A 20,052-nucleotide genomic window follows, 5' to 3' on the forward strand; every position below is an offset into this window, starting at 1 on the left:
CTCGTTAGGTTATTAGTGAGAGAGTTCAAATTCACCTTTTCTCAGAATTTTGGAAATTTTAGATCATTATAATTTAAATTAGTTAAGATTAGTTTTAATTAAAATCAACTTTTTATTCTAGAATAAAATTTGCATTAGAAAAAGAAAATAGTCCTTTCCTGGATTCTCTTATAAAGAGGGAAGTTGATGGCTCTATCTCAGGTTTTCTGTATGTAAAAAGTTTACATTTATTAGAAGACATAATGAATGAATAAATCAGCCTGTGTGAGAGAGAGAGAGAGAGAGAGAGAGATACAAAAAAAACCATTTGCATAAGAGTATATACATAATACAAAACAAATAATTGTTAGGTTATTAGTGTTATTTCCAGGACTTGATGCAATATCCATCACAAACCTTTTGCATTGTCAAGATACTTGTCCACAGGGCACATGTCATCTGCTCTTTCGAAGATTTGCTCAGAATAGAATAACAATGCATTAAAGCCACTATGATACTTTCCATCTAAATTAAAACCATCTTGGATGCTCTCTTGCTAATCATTCATCATCAGATATCAAGAGCATTTCCATTCCTTATATCAAAGACATTTCTGAACGCATCAAAAGTTTAAAAAATTGATTTCAGTTAACTTTCAAGCTAATAAACAAGATTTCTTCTGTCCCACCTTCCACTAAATACTAAAGACTCATTCCTCTCTTACTTCCCCCAGGAGTATATCAGATTCAGTGTTTCTACAATCTTATTTTATCCAGATGGTTTGTACTGTAAACATCTGAATCATCAGAACATATGAATTGTATCTGTTTTCTTTAAGCTGAAATATCTGTCGTTGCAGAACATGGAGTTTCTACTAACCACAGGATCCTATGGAACAACACAAATTCTTCACAGAAGTCATTCAAATTAATTTCCTATCTAAAAATGTAAATGTTCACAGGAATGGAAGGAATGTATAATAGTTCCATTGTACAAGGGTGGTGTAAAAACTGATGTGTCTAACTACCAACCCTATCAGTATCTCTGTTGTGCTAGTGAAGATTTTAGAGAAGTTGGTAAGAACTTGCATACAGAAATGGGTAGACAAACAAGCTGTACTCTGCAAGGAGCAGCATGGGTTTACTAAAGGAAGGTTATGTTTTAGCAATTTGTTCATATTTTATAACAATTTATAATAAAGAGAATGGATACACTATGATAATGTTGGATTTTGCTAAGGCTTTTGATAGGATACCACACAAAAGGTTGTTTCATAAACTGGAGAATATGTGATTGGAATATAAACTCTTGACTTGGATCAGAGGATGGTTGACTGCCTGATGTCATTAATGTACAGATTGAACAATAATGGCCCAAGGACTGAACCATGAGGTACACCACTGGTCACCTTAAATCTGGCAGATTCACACCTGTATACCACTTTTTGATATCAGGCAGGATCTAACATCAGATGTGCAATTGTTTGCTGATGATGCAAAGATTGGCAGAATAGTCATGGATGCTACTGATATTCAGCAATTACAAAATGATTTGAATAGACTGGGAAATTTGGGCAAATGAAAATGGCCATCAGTTTAATGTTAGTCAGTGTAAAGTTATGCACTTTGGCATGATCAGATTTTCAGTGGCATATGATATTAGCAGGGTTATGCTATAAGAAAGCAATGAGGCTAGGGATATTGATGTAATGGTGGATAGGAATTTGAAATTAATTCACATCTGAAGGTCACATAACAAAAGTTGTAAACACAACTCGAGGATAATTGCGATGTTGAAGCAAACCTTGACATGTAAGAATAAGGAAGTCATTTTGCCTCTTCATAAGGCCTTGATAAGACCCCACCTTCATTATTGTGTGCAGATTTAGTCTCCAGGGTTCCAAGAGGATAAAGAAGATGTGGAAAGGGTGCAAATAAAAGTTACAAAGATTATATGCAGATTATGGGATTTAGATTATGAAGACAGATTGCGAGTATGTGAATTAGACTTTGGTTAAAAGGAGAAAGAGGGGTGATATGATAGAGATCTATAAATTTCTGAATGGGTGTTATAGGATATCGTCTGATGAAATTTTTCATTATATGGAAGGTGGGGAGAGAACATGGGGGGCATCCATGGAAGTTATGCTTGTTTGCAGTCAAGAAAGGGGGGTAAGAGCTAGATTTTTCTCTCACATAGCAGTGAGTGAGTAGAATAGTTTGTCCTTAGGGGTGGTGAGTAAATCTAGTGGGAATGAATTTAAGGGAAGGTTGACAGCTCTTTCGGTTGATTTATAGCCTCTCTTGATGAGTCCTTGACTCCAAGGAGGTCTCAGATAATAATAATAATAATAATAAAGACCATATATAGATATATAGTAGCCATGCACTATAGTGAACAATGCTATAATGAAATGATACACTTAACAAACTGTGAAGGACTTTAGTTTGATATATCACATCATCATCTTAACCAGGAGAGTTAAGTCCTGGCCTAAGTACTATTGAACTAAGCAATATGCTTAATCTTTAAAGGTACTTGTGACATGACTACAAACAATAAATTACCTGATAACCACAGTAATTAACTTTAATTATGGGGGTGTGGGGGGGAAGAAAGAAAGAAAATCACAGGAAATATAATAAAAGAAAATTGTGGAAAACAGAATAAAGGAGGATATGATAAGAAATCGTATATTAAGGATAGACCACAAAGGACTGGCAAGAACCTAAAACACACCAAATGACAGCATGAAAAAGTACACTGCTTTCCAAAAGCTAAGGAAGAACATTTTTACCTGTATATGAAAAAATTTTTATAACTACAGCCAAGTGTGGACATAAATTTACTGCCAGCATATTAATAAATTATATCACACAAAAAATGTGTTATAAATTTTATACAAATTAAATTTCAATATGTTTTTGGCAAAGCGTTACAAATTTCCTGAGGATATCATTAAGGAATTAATGTACAGTGCTTACAGGAAACTATATGGAGAGACATTTCAGTATGGAATATGTCAACCCCGAACTACAATGTAGTTCTCACAACGTCGTGCCATGCTTAACACCAAGTGATTCAGGAGTTCTTCTTTGAGGCAAACTGGTCCACTCCTCCTTCAGAGAGCAAGAATAAGGCTTTGTTTCCTGGAGGGGAATTTCGAGTAGCAGTGCATCTCCCTGTTGTGTGTTTCTATGGGGTTGAGATCTCGGGAGCATGCTCGCCACTCGATTTGTTTAATATCTTCAGTCTCCAGAAGTATCTCCACTGCTCATATACAATGTGGTGTGGCATTGTCATCCACAAAAATGAATTCTTTGTCTATAGCACCATGGAGCAATTAAACATGACATTGAAGAACTTCATTACAATATCGCTCACCAGCCATAATCCCCCCCCCCCTTTTCCAGCACTTGTAGCTTGGTGCATCCATTAAACACCATGACCCTGGCACCTGGAGGTGCCAGGGTCACGGTGTTTAAAGGGACCGTATCGATCCCTTTCACGAACATTCTTCTGATGTATGCAGAGTATCACTTTCACACCAGATCAAGTGTCAACTAGAATTGGAGGAAAGACTAAAATGACTCTCATCTGTAAAGAGCAAATTAGCCCATTGGTGTCTTATCTGATTTTTATGGATACAACACCACAAAAATATGCTCTGTGATGAGCTGTGGATAAAGGGAATCAAATTACAGGCTTTCAGGCATATAGAACTACTTGTCACAGATGTTTTGCCACAGTTTGTTGATATATCCACATACCTTTGCTTGAATGGAGCTGACTTGCAAGCTGACCTGTTATGGTTCATCAATTACGTTTTACTGTTATGACCAAAAATCTGTCTTTGTGCTCCGTGGTAAAATGAGGGTGACCTCTTAGCAAACATCTGGAACACATTCCATTGGTTTGAAACGCTTCCCAGAGTCTGGATACAATGCTATATCTCTGGCAGTATCAGTAATTCTACTGCCTTCTTCAAGCTTTCCACTAATTCTTTCCCACATGAAATCATCTAGATGACATCTTTGAGACATTACAAGACATCCCAGTTTGCAACTTTGTTTCTTCACGAAAAGAGCTTCCTTCAAACACAATTTGCTTAGCTCAGTTTTTTGCCTTTTATCTATTGAGTGCTACCATGTGACCCCTTTGCACACGATTTGAAAATTTAAATGTGTACACACTTACTACTCAGAATAGTTAATTATATAAATCGCTACGAGCTTCGTCTGAATTTGCAGTTGTAATCTTCAGAAAGAGTGTTTGTCCTTAGGTTTTGGACACCAATATATAAATGCAAACAATAATCGGACTCATAAGAAAGAACCACAAGAGTATGAAATTATGTTAATTATGAAATTGTGTTAATATGTGAATTTCGAAAGGTTGTGCTTAGTTTAAATTGATGTTACTTAAAAATTTAAGTTTTTACAATTAAATAAAAATTTAGGCCAAAACTATCATTATAAATCACAAATTTAGAATTTTTTACTTATAGTCTTTCACACACAAAATTAGCTGATCTCCAACAAATTCCATAACATTTGAAATTTAGAATTAAAGAAATACTCTGTATTGTACAATATAGTATTTCTATAATTTACATTTCAAAGAGAAGTATCAGTTTATGCCAACTTTATGCTATCAGTTTATATCACTGGGTCTCTGTCCAGTCATGAAGCTGACATTAATACCAACTGTGTCTGTCACTTTATCACTCTCCTCAGGCTGACTAATGCAGACTATTGTTCATCACATCTGATCCCTTCCTATGTAACTGGAAGTGACTAAGTTGGCCAACCACTCAAGTTTTTAGGTTATTTTTTATTTTAATGGTACAGATTTTGCAATTTAGTTTATTACGAAGATTTCAGGTAAGTGGCAGTGATTTAAGCTAACGTAACATTTTGAAATGTAAACATTACTTATAGGCATTAATTCTGGATTTTCATTTTTATAATTTCATACTCTTCTAGTTCTTTCTTTTGTCTCCCACTATTTTGTTTATATTAATACTTTTTCATAATCTCATTTGTGTGCTTAATAGCACGTGAGCCATATATAATCCATAAATTAAATTTTGTTCTGATTCTTATTGCATGTAATCTTTCATTCCATTCTGTTCTATCAGTGGCTCTAACAGGCACTTAAGCGGACTTCCAAGTATTCTTGGATTTCCTAACTGTAATGTGAGGATAAGGTGGTTAGCCCTATGCCTCTAAGTATTCTCGTCTATAAGTTGCATGTTTGCCTGTTCTGAGGGGCAAAAGCCTGAGTTTCCAGGGGGGGGGGGAACCTATCTCCACACAAATCCGACTAACTCACCTCCAATTGAATTGCACTTATAAAGGTTCTTTTTATCCTAGATGGGATTCAAGCCAGGTCCAAAGGGCATCATCTATAACCCCTGAGTTATGGGAAGCTGTAATCTTTCATTCACAGGTCTGCTATAAATGCTACTCCAATTAATATTTCCCTGATTCTTTTCGACTTGGAAAAAAATTGTGAACTTTTCAAAATTTTGGATTTCTGTTTCATTCCATGTTGTTTCTTATACTGCCACTAATTTTAATTTATATCAGTGAATTTGTGATGTGAGTGCTTCTGTCTTATATAAGATTCGTGTATTCCATGTTCCAAAATCATAATCCAGTAACCACTTCTTGAGTTGTACCTGTTTGGTCTGTCCAGTTTCAGGTTTTCCCCTTCCCCCCCCCCCTCTCTAGGTACCTTAACAAGTAGCAGTTTTTCAGGTAAGAATGGGTTTTGAGCTCATTGCCTGACTATCAGCTGAGAAGATCAGATTTCTGTATTTATATCTTCCAGCAATAGAATAGCCTGGACCCCCCCCCCCCTTCCCAGTCAAGCCTTGAGTCTACAGCTCCTTATTCAATATATTTGGAGCAGCTTCAATAGGGAACAAGTTCCACATCAGGACTTACCTAGAGGCAAGTTTAATATCAATTTCACATTAAGAGATAACTGCATGCTAGGGAGTTCTTATTTATCCAATAAGTACTTACCATTATTATTAGCTTAGTTCTTTTCTCCAAATTTTCTCAAAACATATGTCCAATAATTATTTCCAACTCTTCTGTTTAGATCTTGTTCCTTAGTAGAACTTCTGTGGGACCATTTTTTACTTTTAAGTGAATTAATTGATAGTTCATTTAATCCGTTTTACCTTACAAACAAATAGAAATAAAACATAGAAATTGATATCCCATTACATCAAAAAAGAAAATATGGCTTCTTAAAATAATTTTTGTTTATTACTCTCTATTATGAAATCATGTGGAATCACAATATCTGAAGGATTTAATGCTACTTTGTAACTGAATAAATATGTTTGTCCTTCTACTGTTTGAATTTTGAAAGTGCAACTTTATCCTTGATTATTCACTAAGAAAATTATCTTTATTTTTAAGGAGGCAATATTTTGGCAAATACTTTGGCTTAACACTGTTGATTAAATTCATTAATATTATCTGTCTTGTTATTTATTTTGATTGTTGTAAGACCTAATTGGTATTTAGTATTAACAGTAAATTCTTAATCTCATAAATAAGGGATATAGGATATCCAGCATTTACTGATAAGCAGAATAAAAATGTCCTATTGCAGTACTGTACCTGAAAAATATCTCCCCCCCCCTTTAAATAATGCTTTCAAGACTATGTTTATTAACAATGTTGAAACTAGATTCATAACATTCATTAATCACGTTAAAAGCACATACAGGGATCAGTTGCTTCCATTCTGTTTTTGGTTCTGTCTCCCTCCTCCCTCAGTTTCTCATAATGGTTTGTTGATTCTCATGTATATTACTAGTTTTGGTCCAAAAAAAAGTTAAAGTAAACCACTCTTTTTTGTGATCTTTAACCAGCAGCCATGTTGATAAAATATATAAAATAATTTATACTTCATATTCATGCTGTTCTAGTAGTATCCAAATACCATCCATGGATGTGAAATGAACATTCACATATATAGATGTATAAAGGCTGTTAGTGTGATTAATATTAACATAATTTTAGTTTTAATTAAATATGGCAAGGTTTTAGTTTTATGATTACCATGCTGATATAAATTGTTATATTTAAACCAACATTAGAACAAAGCAATTTTTTTTTTTTTTTTTTTTTTTAAATTCTTGAGTCACTTCTTTACTTTGTTATACATAAAACCTTTTTTTTTTGGTCATTCTATTCAAATTCAGATATTTATAGTTAATTTGTACTTTTCATTTGTTCTTTTAGGCTGCAATAGGAAATAAAGAGATTCCTGTTTTTCAATGTCATGGTGATATAGATCCAGTGGTTCCATATAAGTGGGGTTTTATGACATCGGAATTGTTGAAATCCTTCATAAGTAAATTGGAGTTCAAAACTTATAAGGGAATGATGCATTGTTCTTGTGATGAGGTTTGTATATGATAACATAATCATTACATTATACTTTACTGCTCAAAACAATTAGAGGATATTCTTGTTGTCATCATCATCATCAAATTCCTGACATGTACCCTCAAAGGGTGTACAGGATATGATGGTACTAGATGAAAAATTTACATCATTACTAACTTCCTATCTACAATTTTCCTCCAAATCAGTCTGTTACTTGTCAAGACTCCAACATTATCAGATCTTATATTTCTATCGTCTAAGGCTTTGTATCGTATCAATCCACCTATATCTTGGTCTTCCTCTGGGTCGTTTTCCTGCCAACCTGGCAGAGAACACTTGTTTTGCTAATGTTTCCTTGCCCATTCTGTTTAATTGACCATACCACCTGAGAATAGACATTGTCAGCATCCAGGAATGCGTTAGCAGAGCTAACGCATTCCTGGATGCTGACAATGTCTATTCTTGTTGTTATTCTTGTTAAAATTATTTCATGCTAAAATGTATAATTTGTTAAATTTGTAATAAATATCGATTATTTAAACAATATCTCTTCAGTTACACTCTATCCATAAGTAAGAAATATTTATTCATGTATAAAGTACCCAATAGTTATAATTATTTGCAGAAATTTATAATTATCCAACAGAAACTAAAATACCCCCTAATTGTTTTGAGCAGCGTAGTATTTTATGTATATCTTGTACATTTTATAATGTTGTGCAAAAAAAAAAAAACTTTTTTTTTTTTTTTTTTTGATAAATGCTTTAGAAATAGCAAGGACCTGCAATTCTACTATATTGCTGATCTCAAAAGGCTGAAAATGGAGTATATTCTGCAAGGAAGTAATTGAAGAAAAAGCATGTTTCAAACAATTTTTTAACTATTAAAAAAGAAGAAAAATACCATTATTTGTTGCACTTCATTGTACACCTGTAGTTGTCTCTAGTACTTGGGATGTACTGCAACAGAATACACCATAATTCGTTATTTAGTTTTCTTATGTCCATTACACACATGCTTAATAGAATTATTCAACATTAACAACACAAATTGAGATACAGGTTAGCCTCTGTTATGAATGCAGAACCCACGTGCTTACTAACATTTTGTTTCTCGAAGTTCACTGATGTTTTACGAAGTGCAATGGAAAATGTTTAGTTTGGTAATTCCTTCCTCATTCTATGCTAAGTATTCTTTAACTGCTGAACATATTCCATACATAATAGTGTGTGTGTATTTCAGGGTTTTAAAAAAATAGAGCAGTATGTGTAAATCACATCATATCATATATAAATCATATTATTATTATTATCTGAGACCTCTGGGGAGTCAAGGACTCATCGAGGGAGGCTGTAAATCACCAGCTGTCATACCTTCCCTTAAATTCATTCATACTAGATGCACTCACTACTCCTAAAGGCAAACTATTCCACTCGCACACTGCTCTGAGAGAGAGAAAAACCTAGCCCTTATCCCTTTCTTGACTGTGAACAAACTTAACTTCCATGGATGTCCCAGTGTTCTCTCACCACCTTCCATATAACAAAAAATTTCATCAGACGATATCCTATAACACCCATTCAAAAGTTTATAGATTTCTGTCATATCACCCCTCTTTCTCCTTTTAACTATCTGTAATCCACATACTCGCAATCTGTCTTCATAATCTAAATCCCATAATCTGGATATAATCTTTGTAACTCTTCTTTTCACCCTTTCCACAGCTTCTTGGAACCCTGGAGACCAAATCTACACACAATAATCAAGGTGCAGTCTTATCAGGACCTTATAAAGAGGCAAAATGACTTCCTGATTCTTACATGTCAAGGTTCACTTCAACATCGCAATTATCTCCTGAGTTGTGTTTACGACTTTTGAACTTCAAATTCCTATCCTCCAATATGTCAAGATCCCTTGCCTCTCAGTATCTTGTAGCACAACCCCAATAATATAATATGTTGCTGGAAATCTCATGATGCCAAAGTGCATAACATCAAACTGATAGCCATTTTCATTTGCCCAAATTTTTAGCCTATTCAAATCATTTTGTAAGTGCTGAATATGAGTAGCATCCCTGATTGCCTGCCTATCTTAGCATCATCAGCAAACAATTGCACATCTGATGTTCGACCCTGCCTGATGTCATTAATATATAGATTGAACAATAATGGCCAAGGACTGAACCCTGAGGTATACCACTGGTCACCTTAAATCTAGCAGATTCATACCCGCTGTATACTTTTTGATATATGTCTGTCAATCAACTATCCCCTGATTCAAGTGAAGAGTTTATATTCCAATCTCATATTCTCCAGTTTATGCCTTTCGTGTGATATCCTATGTGGATGCCTTAGAAAAATCCAACATTATCATAGTGTATCCATTCCCTTTGTCCAACTCGACCTTAACATCGTTATAAAATACGATCAAATTGCTAAAACATGACCTTCCTTTAGTAGACCCATGCTGCTCCTTGAAGAGTGTAGCTTGTTTGTCTACCCATTTCTGTATATGAGTTCTTACTAACTTCTCTAAAATCTTACTACTACACCAGAGATAGTGATAGGTCAGTAGTTAGGCACATCAGTTTTTGCACCACCATTGTACAATGGAACTATCATACATTTCTTCCATTCCTGTAGTATCATTCCTGAGTTGAGACTCAAGTTGTACAAACATGTGAAAGGCCTCGCCATTTCAGCTGAACATTCCTTTAGCAAACAGGTTGATATACCATTTGTCCCTATTGACAAATTCTTATCCAGGTTAAGCTCTTCAACCTCATTTTCATGAACCTCTAACTCTTCATCCAATGCAGCAGTAGCGCTATGCACCATGTTACATACAACAGGTTTATATATCTTAGCAAAGCGAGCACTTGTTAATTGAACAATCTCATTAGCTTCTGACACTAGAGTACCATCTATATTTAATAAAGTTATTCTTTCTTTTGCTTGCAGCATAGCATAAAATTTTTTGGATTGCCTTTAGCTTGCATGGCCAATTTTCATACTCCAGTTTAGCTTTCCGTACAATACTCGTTACTTTTCTGGCCTGAGCTTTATATATTTCGTAACTCCTCTCAATCTTATTTCCACGATATTCTTTCCACATCATCTTCTTCTTAAGGCTCTCTTGCTTAGTAAGGTTGCATATCCATTTCACTTCCAACTTATTTATTCTTCAAACACTAGGGATCCATTCAGATACTGCCTCGTTTAAGTACTTTTTCAAAGATTCCTATGCGTTGCTGACTTTCCCATTTAGTAACTGATACCATGGGATCAAAGATAGTATTCTCCTAAGTTGATCATAATTTCCACTTTGTAGTTCAACATGTAACCTGTTCTAATCGGAGCCTCAACACAATTAGATACTTCCCAAGAAAACAAAGCATGATCACTGTCACCAGCTGGTGGTAAAATACATATTCTTAATAGAGATCCCTTCTGACATTATGAGCAAATCCAACACTCTTTGATCTTGAGTTCCTTCTTAACAGGCTACTTTAGAAAGTTGTCTCGCAACAATTCAATAAATGCCTCTTCTTTCTTATCATGAGATTTCTCATCTACCCCAATCTATGTTAGGAAAATTAAAGTTATCCATAATGATCATTCATTTGGTGCCTAAATTGACGACGCATTTCTTCATCCCCTGCAACTGACCCACCAAGTCTGTAGCAACACCCCCCCCCCCCACACACACACACCATATATTTCATTTTGTTAGCCTCTACTTCATACCAGATATACTCAAACTCACTTCTACATGGGACATTGTTACCATCATTGTTTTCTTGTGCTTCTACCCTAACTGGACTTAAGTCATCTGATATCATTACTAGTACTCCTCCTCCTCTCCTATTTCTTCTGTCATTCCTGAAATTAGTATACTCATTACACTTGATCCCGGTTACCATATCTGATTCTGATAGCCAGGTTTCACTAATGCCAACAATCTTAGGCCACATCATATTCAATAAAGTAATAAACTCAACCCCTTCATTTTTGATGCTCCCAGCATTTGTGTATAGACATAATAAATTACTACCATCTAGCTTAATCTTATAATTAGATGTGCAATTTATTTGGCCTGGTTGTAAAACTGTCTTTTCCCTCTCCAGACATACTTAAAAGTTCTAAATCCAAAGCATATTTTTCCACACTTTTGCCACATACATAACCATGTTCAAAGACATTCATATCTTTATCATGTTTGCATACCATACCATAGCTGAACTTTCACACACATTTTTCCCATTCCTCCCTTAATGATTTAGTTTCCCTAACTCTGCATTAGGTTTCATACGAAGAAGTAATTTTTCAAGGCTCCTGATGCCAATTGAATTCAAGTGTAGACCATCCCTCTTATACAAATTTTTTTTGCCATCCGACTCGCTCCACACATCCAAAAACTTGCATCCATTTCTTCTACACAGCTATGTATGAAATCATTTGCTATCGTTGCCCTCCTCCTTAACTTAGTACTATCATATCTGGGTAACAAGCCTACAGTTTTACCCTCTCACATTTCTTTCCTGCTTCTTCCAACAAACCTTTCATATCTTCTCTCATACTATATTTGTCGCTACTTAAATTATTAGTACCTACCAGAACTACCATCTCTTTTACTTTTCTTTTTTGTTTTTCAATTACATTTGTCATATCTTTAATTTTTGCCTCTGGGAAACTAGAAGTGTGACTCCCTTGGTAAATGCAAATTTCAAGATTGAATCACCATACCATATCACCTCTTTTTTTCTTAGATTTTAATTGACTTACCTTGTTTATAATAAATTTGGTTTAATCCTTTATCCAAGTGTAAGCAAACAAAGTTTGCGCCTGAAAATATCTTTAGGACTGAGGTAAGGTGGCACATCCCTTGACAACTTGTTATTACAAAGATGAACCAAGCTCTCATCACTCCTTGTCTCAGTATCTCCCATAATGCAAAGCACATCTCCTTGCGGACATGTATGCTGCTATGCATTAAGGGAAGGGCCACTACCCAGACCGGTTCCGACCTTTATTGAGGTCTCGTCAGTGGGAGGCAGACCCAGAGTGGTGATACTAAGGCAGAAGGTAAATGGAGAGGTCATATTTATCTGTACAAGTTGCCAACCGGTGTACCACCTTATTAAATTATTCTGGATTTAGAGAAAGATGTTGGAAGTTTATTTTGCACTTGGTTAGACTATAATAAATTTAGTTTAATTCTTTATCCAAGTGTAAGCAAACAAAGTTTGCACCTGAAAATATCTTCAGGGCTGAGGTAAGGTGGTACATCCCTTGGCAACTCATAGCAAAGGTGGACCAAGCTCTCATTACTCCTTGTCTCAGTATTTCCCATACTATAATATTAGAATAAAGGATTAGACTAAATTTATTATAGTCTAACCAAGTGCAAAATAAACTTCCAACATATTTCTCTAAATCCAGAGTAATTTAATAATAAGGTGGTACACCATTTGGCAACTCGTATAGGTAAATATGACCTCTCCATTGCTTCTGCCTTAGTATCACCACTCTGGGTCTGCGTCCCAATGAGGAGACATCAATAAAGGAGACCGGTCTGGGTAGTGGCCCTTCCCTTAATACATAGGAGTATACATGTCTGCAAGGAGATGTGCTTTGCATTATGGGAGATACTGAGACAAGGAGTGATGAGAGCTTGACCCACCTTTTCTACGAGTTGCTAAGGGGTGTACCACCTTACCTCAGTCCTGAAGATATTTTCAGGTGCAAACTTTGTTTGCTTACACTTGGATAAATGACTTATCTTGTTATTAATATTATGATTACAAAGTTCAGTGCTTTCCTTCCCATTCTTGTTTTGATCATTTTTCTTATCCTGTCTAAGTTTAGTTAAATGTTTTTCCATCCACTTTTTCTAATTTTCTGGTCGATTTTCTAATAATTTTTTTTTAATCAAGATATTTCTAATGTCAGCTTATCATCACATAAATTATCATCACTGCAGTAGCCCTTTTGTTCATCAGGACACATGCTCCCCTCAGTGGTAACAACTTGAGCTGTAGACACTGCCCTGTCGTGATGAGTTTTCGGTGCCATTCTTAAGAGTAGTAAAAACTAATATTTCTGCAGTTATGTTATATTATGCTATAGTACAATTAATATACTAAAAATACACCATTAACTCTAAGAAAACACTCAATCAACAAAAATCGCAGATCTTTTAGAAGCTTTCTAACAGCATCTTTTCACCAGATAGCCTTGAACCCATATTATCTTGTATATCACTTTTATAGCATCATTGGCTTCCAAAAAAACTGGGCATCCTTTTCTGCTCAAGATGGTACTGCTCTGCTGAACACTTACTTACTCTGTATAAATCCCATATCTGACCAACTTCCTAAAAATTCTTGCAAGTTCAGAAAAGGACAGTTTGGTTGATTAATGACACCATACTTACAGACTCTACAGCCATTTTCCTTAGAAAATTAGTTTCTACATTGGGTCTCTTCTACAGATATTTCCATGGCCATTGCTCAGCAGAACTAGTCCATTATACCTCCCATTTCTACCAGATCTACAAGGACCTTGAGCAACATCAGCACCCGTTTACAGTCAAACTGCATACTCATTGAATGTGCTACTCCCAGTTATTTTTCATTCCTTTCACCTCTATTCTGTGGAACAGCCTACTCTGTGAAGCATGTCCAAAGGACTGAAATTTCTAACCATGTTAGAAATAATTATTTTAATTTCCCAACCTTGAGACCTTCGTATTAAGGTTATCATATGGAGTATATGCATATATATACAGAAACAAGCTATATTACATTTCACATAGTAGCTAGAGACAATGATTTGACCGATGGTTATTCTACTGGCCTGACTTCTAGTGAAAAAAAATAAAAATAAAATAAAATAAATAAATGAAATAAAATAACTATATCAAAGCTATATTCTGTTTATGACAACATCAGAGAAAAATTCACATCACACCAAAATGTGGTATGAACATAAATTTAAGAGGCCTATGTAATTCTTATCAACCACCCTAATGTTAACAATAATGATGGTCTAAAAATCCCAAGAATATGGAAGGTACATATTCTACCTGCATAACCTTTCTCACTAAGAGTTAATTATAAATAGGACTATAGGTAATCTAGGATCTTAAATCTAATATAACAATTCTCATGTTAAATTAGGACATTACTTTTGTTGTAATAAAACTACAGTGGTACCTTGGATTAGGAATAACTTGGTCTGCGAGTGTTTCGCAAGACGAGCAAAAATTTTTGATAAATTTTAACTTGATAAACGAGCGACGTCTTGCAATATGAGTACTGTATTACCTATACGCTTTGTCTGCTGAGTGTTACGTGATCACAAGCCATTCGGGATTGTGGGTAATCTCGCATGCGCTGTCTCAGTCGGCATACCTCATTCGTGCTAGTGTTGTGGCCACGTGTGTGTGTGTGTGTGTGTGTGTGTGTGTGCATAAAGCATTTGTTTATTTTGTGTCCAAATGTAGTGACTGTTCTTTATTGACTGTACTACGACAATGGTCCCAACACATGTCACAACGCCAGCTGTGACACGTGGTCACAGCTGGCGTTGTGACCACGTGTGTGTGTGTAAAGCAATTTTTTATTTTGTGTCCAAATGTAGTGACTGTTCTTTAGTAACTGTACTACGACAATGGCCCCAATGAAGAAAAGCGTTGAAAGAAGTGGCATCCATAGTATTGTGAGGCACGGAGAGGCTGCAAGTTCAAACGCAAAGACAGCTGTGGCATTCGTTGCTGAGTTTCAGAAGCTCATGGTTTCCAAGTATTACCTGCCGCAGCAAGTTTTTAATCGCAATGAGACAGATAGCAGTGATTCCGTTAGTGACAATGAAAGTCGTCCTACCCAATACAATTTAATTGTATTTACTGTAATTGTAATGTAATTAATAAATTCGATTACTTTATGTATTTTGTATTAATCATTTTTATAGGAATATTTTTGAGTTTTGGAACAAATCATCTAAGTTTCTATTATTTCTTATTGTGAAATTCGCTTTGATATACGAGTGCTTTGGATTACGAGCATGTTTCTGGAATGAATTATGCTCGCAAACCAAGGTATGACTGTATGTGAAAAAAATTTTCTCTGATGTTGTCATAAACAGAATATAGCTCTGATATAGTTATTTTATTTTATTTCATTTATTTTATTTTTATTATTTTTTATTTATTTTCACTAGAGATCAGGCTGGACTGGAAAAGTATATGTTTATTAAAAGATGGTTGAAAATATTTAATTAAGACGATTAATTAGATATTTTGATTCATGGATCATCATTGTAAAAACAGAAATCACAAAAATTTATCAATTGTTTAATTTTTTGTTTTCTGTTTTATACTGATTACGATACACAATATGTGAATCGAAATATCTGTAATTAATCCATTTTAATTAAATATTTTCAACTGTGTGTATGTGTTACTTATTCGGCATGAAAAAGCATATTATACTTGACAAATTATAGTCTTATTTTCAACCCCTTTATTTTATACACCTGTTTTATGCTGTACACAATAAGAATGTAAACAAGAATTTTTTTTCATAAATGTTCTTTGCATCCTTTGAATTTAGAGAACATTTAAAATATTTGCTGGATTCAAATAATATATACAAGGTCATTATAAAGTCCTTGTGCAGTTTTAAATTTTCATAACTTCCATTCTATGTATAATAAAATCAATCTGAAAAAAAAACAGGGAAATTAAATAATTTATTACACTTTTTACATCCATTTATTCTTGGGATTGTTAATTCTCAACATATCTACCATCATTGCATATACAAACCTAGATATTTGTATATGCAATTATTATGTTTTGCAGTTGATTTTTAGTAATACTCTAAATCACATTAGTGATCCTAGTGTGTAAATCATCTAACAAGCAAGGTTTTATTGAATAAACAAGTCTTAACATGTTTCCATAGAAAAAAAATCCAAAATCCACACACATTCACCATCAAATCTGGTGAATGTGTGTGTGTGTGGGGGGGGGGGGGGGCAAGAGATCAGTCCACCTCGTCCAATCCATCTCTTAGAAAAATTTTCATTCAGATACAGTGTTAGGCAGTTTTTGAATGAAGTTTCCAAAGTGGGTGCAGTGTAACCAGATTCAAGGATATGTAGAAGAATAAGTGTTGGTGTATAGTATTCTCTAATATCTGTATATAAAATTTAATTTACTTGAGTGTTTCTGGTTTTATTCAAAAATGGATATTGCTTTTATTTAATTTTTGAATGAATTCAGTAAGCCTTTGGTAGCAATCCTCATAAGAACTTGCTCATTATTTGTACCGTATTGAATTAAATGGATAGGAAATTGGTGGATAATAGAAAGTAGTATATAGTCATTTAATATTGGTATTTAATAACAGTGATATTCAATATGTTGGACAACATTTTATAATTTTTTACATGAATACTACAGATAATAGAACAGCAAAAAAAAGTAGAAATAAATGGTACATTTGGAGTTACGTTGTTTTTAGCCAGAGGTTTTCAATATGAGAGCCATTTGTTATAAGATGGTATTCATGTTAATTCTTTACTTTATCCAACATGTTAATGCTGTGTCACTCTTTCAGTGGTTGCCTAGATTCTCAGCTGGTTGGGATAGAGGAGAAATTCTGTTGAGAAAACTAGTATGATAGCTGTGGCATTAATTATATAGATGACATTTTGAGAAATGTCATCTATGTAATTGTTCATTCTACAAACAGAAATAATATAAAACATGAAACTTTGTGCTGGATAAAATGCAAAACAAAAATTTGACTATTTCTAACATGCTCAATACAGTATATGCATGTGGTTTTTGGTGTCTGAGATTCAGACATCATTTATTCACATAGCCAGATGGAAATTGGACTCATCACTAAACTCCATATAACCAGATACGCAGGAAATCAGTTTAACCTTATCATTGTTCGTAATGTCATAGCAGTATCTGAACCTTGTTTGACTTTATTGTTAACTTCATTCTGATTGCCTGCCACTTGTGGATTATATCTGTGGTAAACAGTTCACACACACTGCAGACTTCAGAGAACAGCTATATTACTCATTCATCTGTTGGGATTCTTCTCAGATGTCTTTGCAGAGTCCAGCAGTATCACTGAATAAGCATTTCCCTTATCCAACTCCATTGCCATTTTAAGGCAAGATCTATCCTTCACAAAACTATGTTGCCCCTTATAAAGTATCATATTCCTATCCATCCAGTCTTGAATTCTGTCTTTCACCAACTTCTCCAATAATGCACTTTTGCCAATATTGCAAATGCAGGAGCATATAATTCTTTATTATTCTTAAATGAAGAATTGTATGCTACAGAGCTCACCTCTCAGGATTTAAAAAAAAAAAAAAAAAATGTCTATCTTCACTTACAATATGTTATCTCACTGTTAATTAAAAATAAAGTATTCTGAATAACAGATCCATATGATATGCTTATATTTTAAAATTTGTTAATTTGGAATATTTATTTAAATCTTTTTTTCTTTGCAGGAAATGAAAGATGCCAAGGAATTTATTGATAGATATCTGCCTTAATTGACTACAAAGAGAAAAAGAACTGCAGTAGCTATGTCCAAACATGGTCTCTAAATTCCAACCTTATCCACTGTTTATGACCGACTTTTCCCATTACTTGGGAAATAACACAGAATGATAAACCACTTTTAAATTGTATCCAAGTTGACAATGTGAATTATATTGTATGTATAGTAATGTAATAATCATCCACTTTCTTCCAGTGAACTTGGATTTGTCATAACATCCCAGAAATCTTCTTCGACCACAAAATATTTCACTATGTAGAAGTGATTTGTTTTCTTTATATTTCTTTATAACAAGATAATTTATTTAATGATTCAAAGTGTATTACTAATTTATTTTTAGGTAGCGTTTAAGAAATAAGATTTTTTGGAAAGAAGAGAGGGAGGATACAAGAAATACTGTGTTTCATTTTTTAAAAACAAGATTTGGTGGATATGCACTTAAATAATGAATTGTAAAGTATAGTAACAGCATAGAAATTTTTTATATCATAATAACTAAACCTATATATCCATAAGTGTGGGATGTGTTTTATATTTTTAGTTCAGTAACATCTAAACATTTTAATTGGAAAAATTGTTATCAATTAGTTGAATCATATACCTACTCTACATTTGAAGAATTAATTTTTAATTTAATAATTACCATCAAATTATAATGAATAAAGTTATTCCTTTGTTAATGCAATTTTTATTAATAAATGGAAAGATATATATGAAATATTTACCTGGTGTATTTTACAATATTTTTAATAATGTTATATCACAACAAGAATAAAAGTTATGATTTTATATATTTTCCTATGTGATTATAGTTGCCAAATTTAAATACTCTTGTTTAGCCAAGTTTGCACTTGTTACAGACACACCCTTGCATGTGTGCTTAAAGTTTTAATTTATTTCACTTTCAGCAAAATTTATTCCAACTGAGTTTCTTTACATTAGACACTTCTTTTATTTTTTTGTATAGTTATTTTAGTAAATGCAATCCATAAATTGATGACAGTGTTATTTTTAATGGAATAATCCAAAAGATTTATGGACTAAAGGACTCTTAGCTAATCACAGGGGAAGGGAATGTGTGATATCCTGCCTCCTGTTGAAGAAATAATAATGCAACTATCAAGTTGATAGACATTTTTCTCAAAGTTGTAATGCATTACTGATAGTTATTACCTGTGCTTAAAATATAGCACAATTATAAAGTTAACATTTTCAGATTATGCACATAAGTTTTAGACTACACTCTCGGTATTCCATATGTGTTGAAATTTATTTTTTAATATAAACCATACTGTGTAGTTCGGTCTTCCACACACACCATAGTAGATGAACAGATATATTTGGATACATGTTTGAAAGGAGTGCAAGTAAATGTTGTTTTTTATGGTGTTTTACTTTATAAGCAGCTTTGAAATTTGAGATAATATTAAATGTGAAATAACATTTAATTGACATTAAGAATTTGAAAGCTCAAATTATGCAATTTTACATTTTTTTTTTTTTAGTTATTGTGTTTTGTTATTCTAGAATATACACATTACATAAATAAAGTTGTAAAAGAAAGGATGTAAAATTGAGTTGTTTCCAATTAGTTATTTTTTAGTCTATTATGTAATTCAAAATGTATTTAATGAAGGGTTATTATGCTCAGCTTTAATTTTAATCAGTGGTGTACATTTCGTTATTTTTTTCTTTGTATTGTTTTCTTGAATTGTGGATATGAACATCGAATAGCAGTGTGTGTGTGTGTGTGTGTGTATGTGTATATATATATATATTATCTCAGAATTATAGATATATGATTCAGGTTGAACATGCAGACTTTCTCAATGAAAGGTAACACTTTGCACTTTGTGTACAACTGAGATTTCTTCAGCACCAACCAAGTTTTGACACTTGATGTACAGCAGTACAAATAAATGACACCTAATATGTAAATATTAACCATATAGAAGGTTTATCACCATCTCAGGTTTGGTAGAAGCATAAAACATTCAGCCTGGCATTCAGCTCAGTTGTTGAGAAATAGTTTTTAGTGCCAAATAAAGCTCACATGTT

At 33.7% G+C, this 20,052-nt stretch overlaps 1 protein-coding gene across 1 annotated transcript in view; it reads left to right on the forward strand.

Annotated features, from left to right (window-relative positions):
• Apt1 (Acyl-protein thioesterase 1) overlaps nt 1–19,657 on the forward strand; it is a 139,067-nt gene extending 119,410 nt beyond the window's left edge. Inside the window, exons 6-7 of the mRNA XM_090391927.1 lie at nt 7,248–7,412; nt 17,942–19,657. Coding sequence (XP_090248053.1) covers nt 7,248–7,412; nt 17,942–17,986 — 210 coding nt within the window. The 3' untranslated portion in view covers nt 17,987–19,657. The remainder of the gene's footprint in view (nt 1–7,247; nt 7,413–17,941) is intronic.
• Nucleotides 19,658–20,052: the final 395 nt, after the last annotated feature.

Source organism: Typopeltis vanoorti, chromosome 4 (genome assembly GCF_054136105.1).
Source record: "Typopeltis vanoorti isolate ZY-2024b chromosome 4, IOZ_Tvanoo_1.0, whole genome shotgun sequence".
Classification (NCBI taxonomy): Eukaryota; Metazoa; Arthropoda; class Arachnida; order Uropygi; family Thelyphonidae; genus Typopeltis; species Typopeltis vanoorti.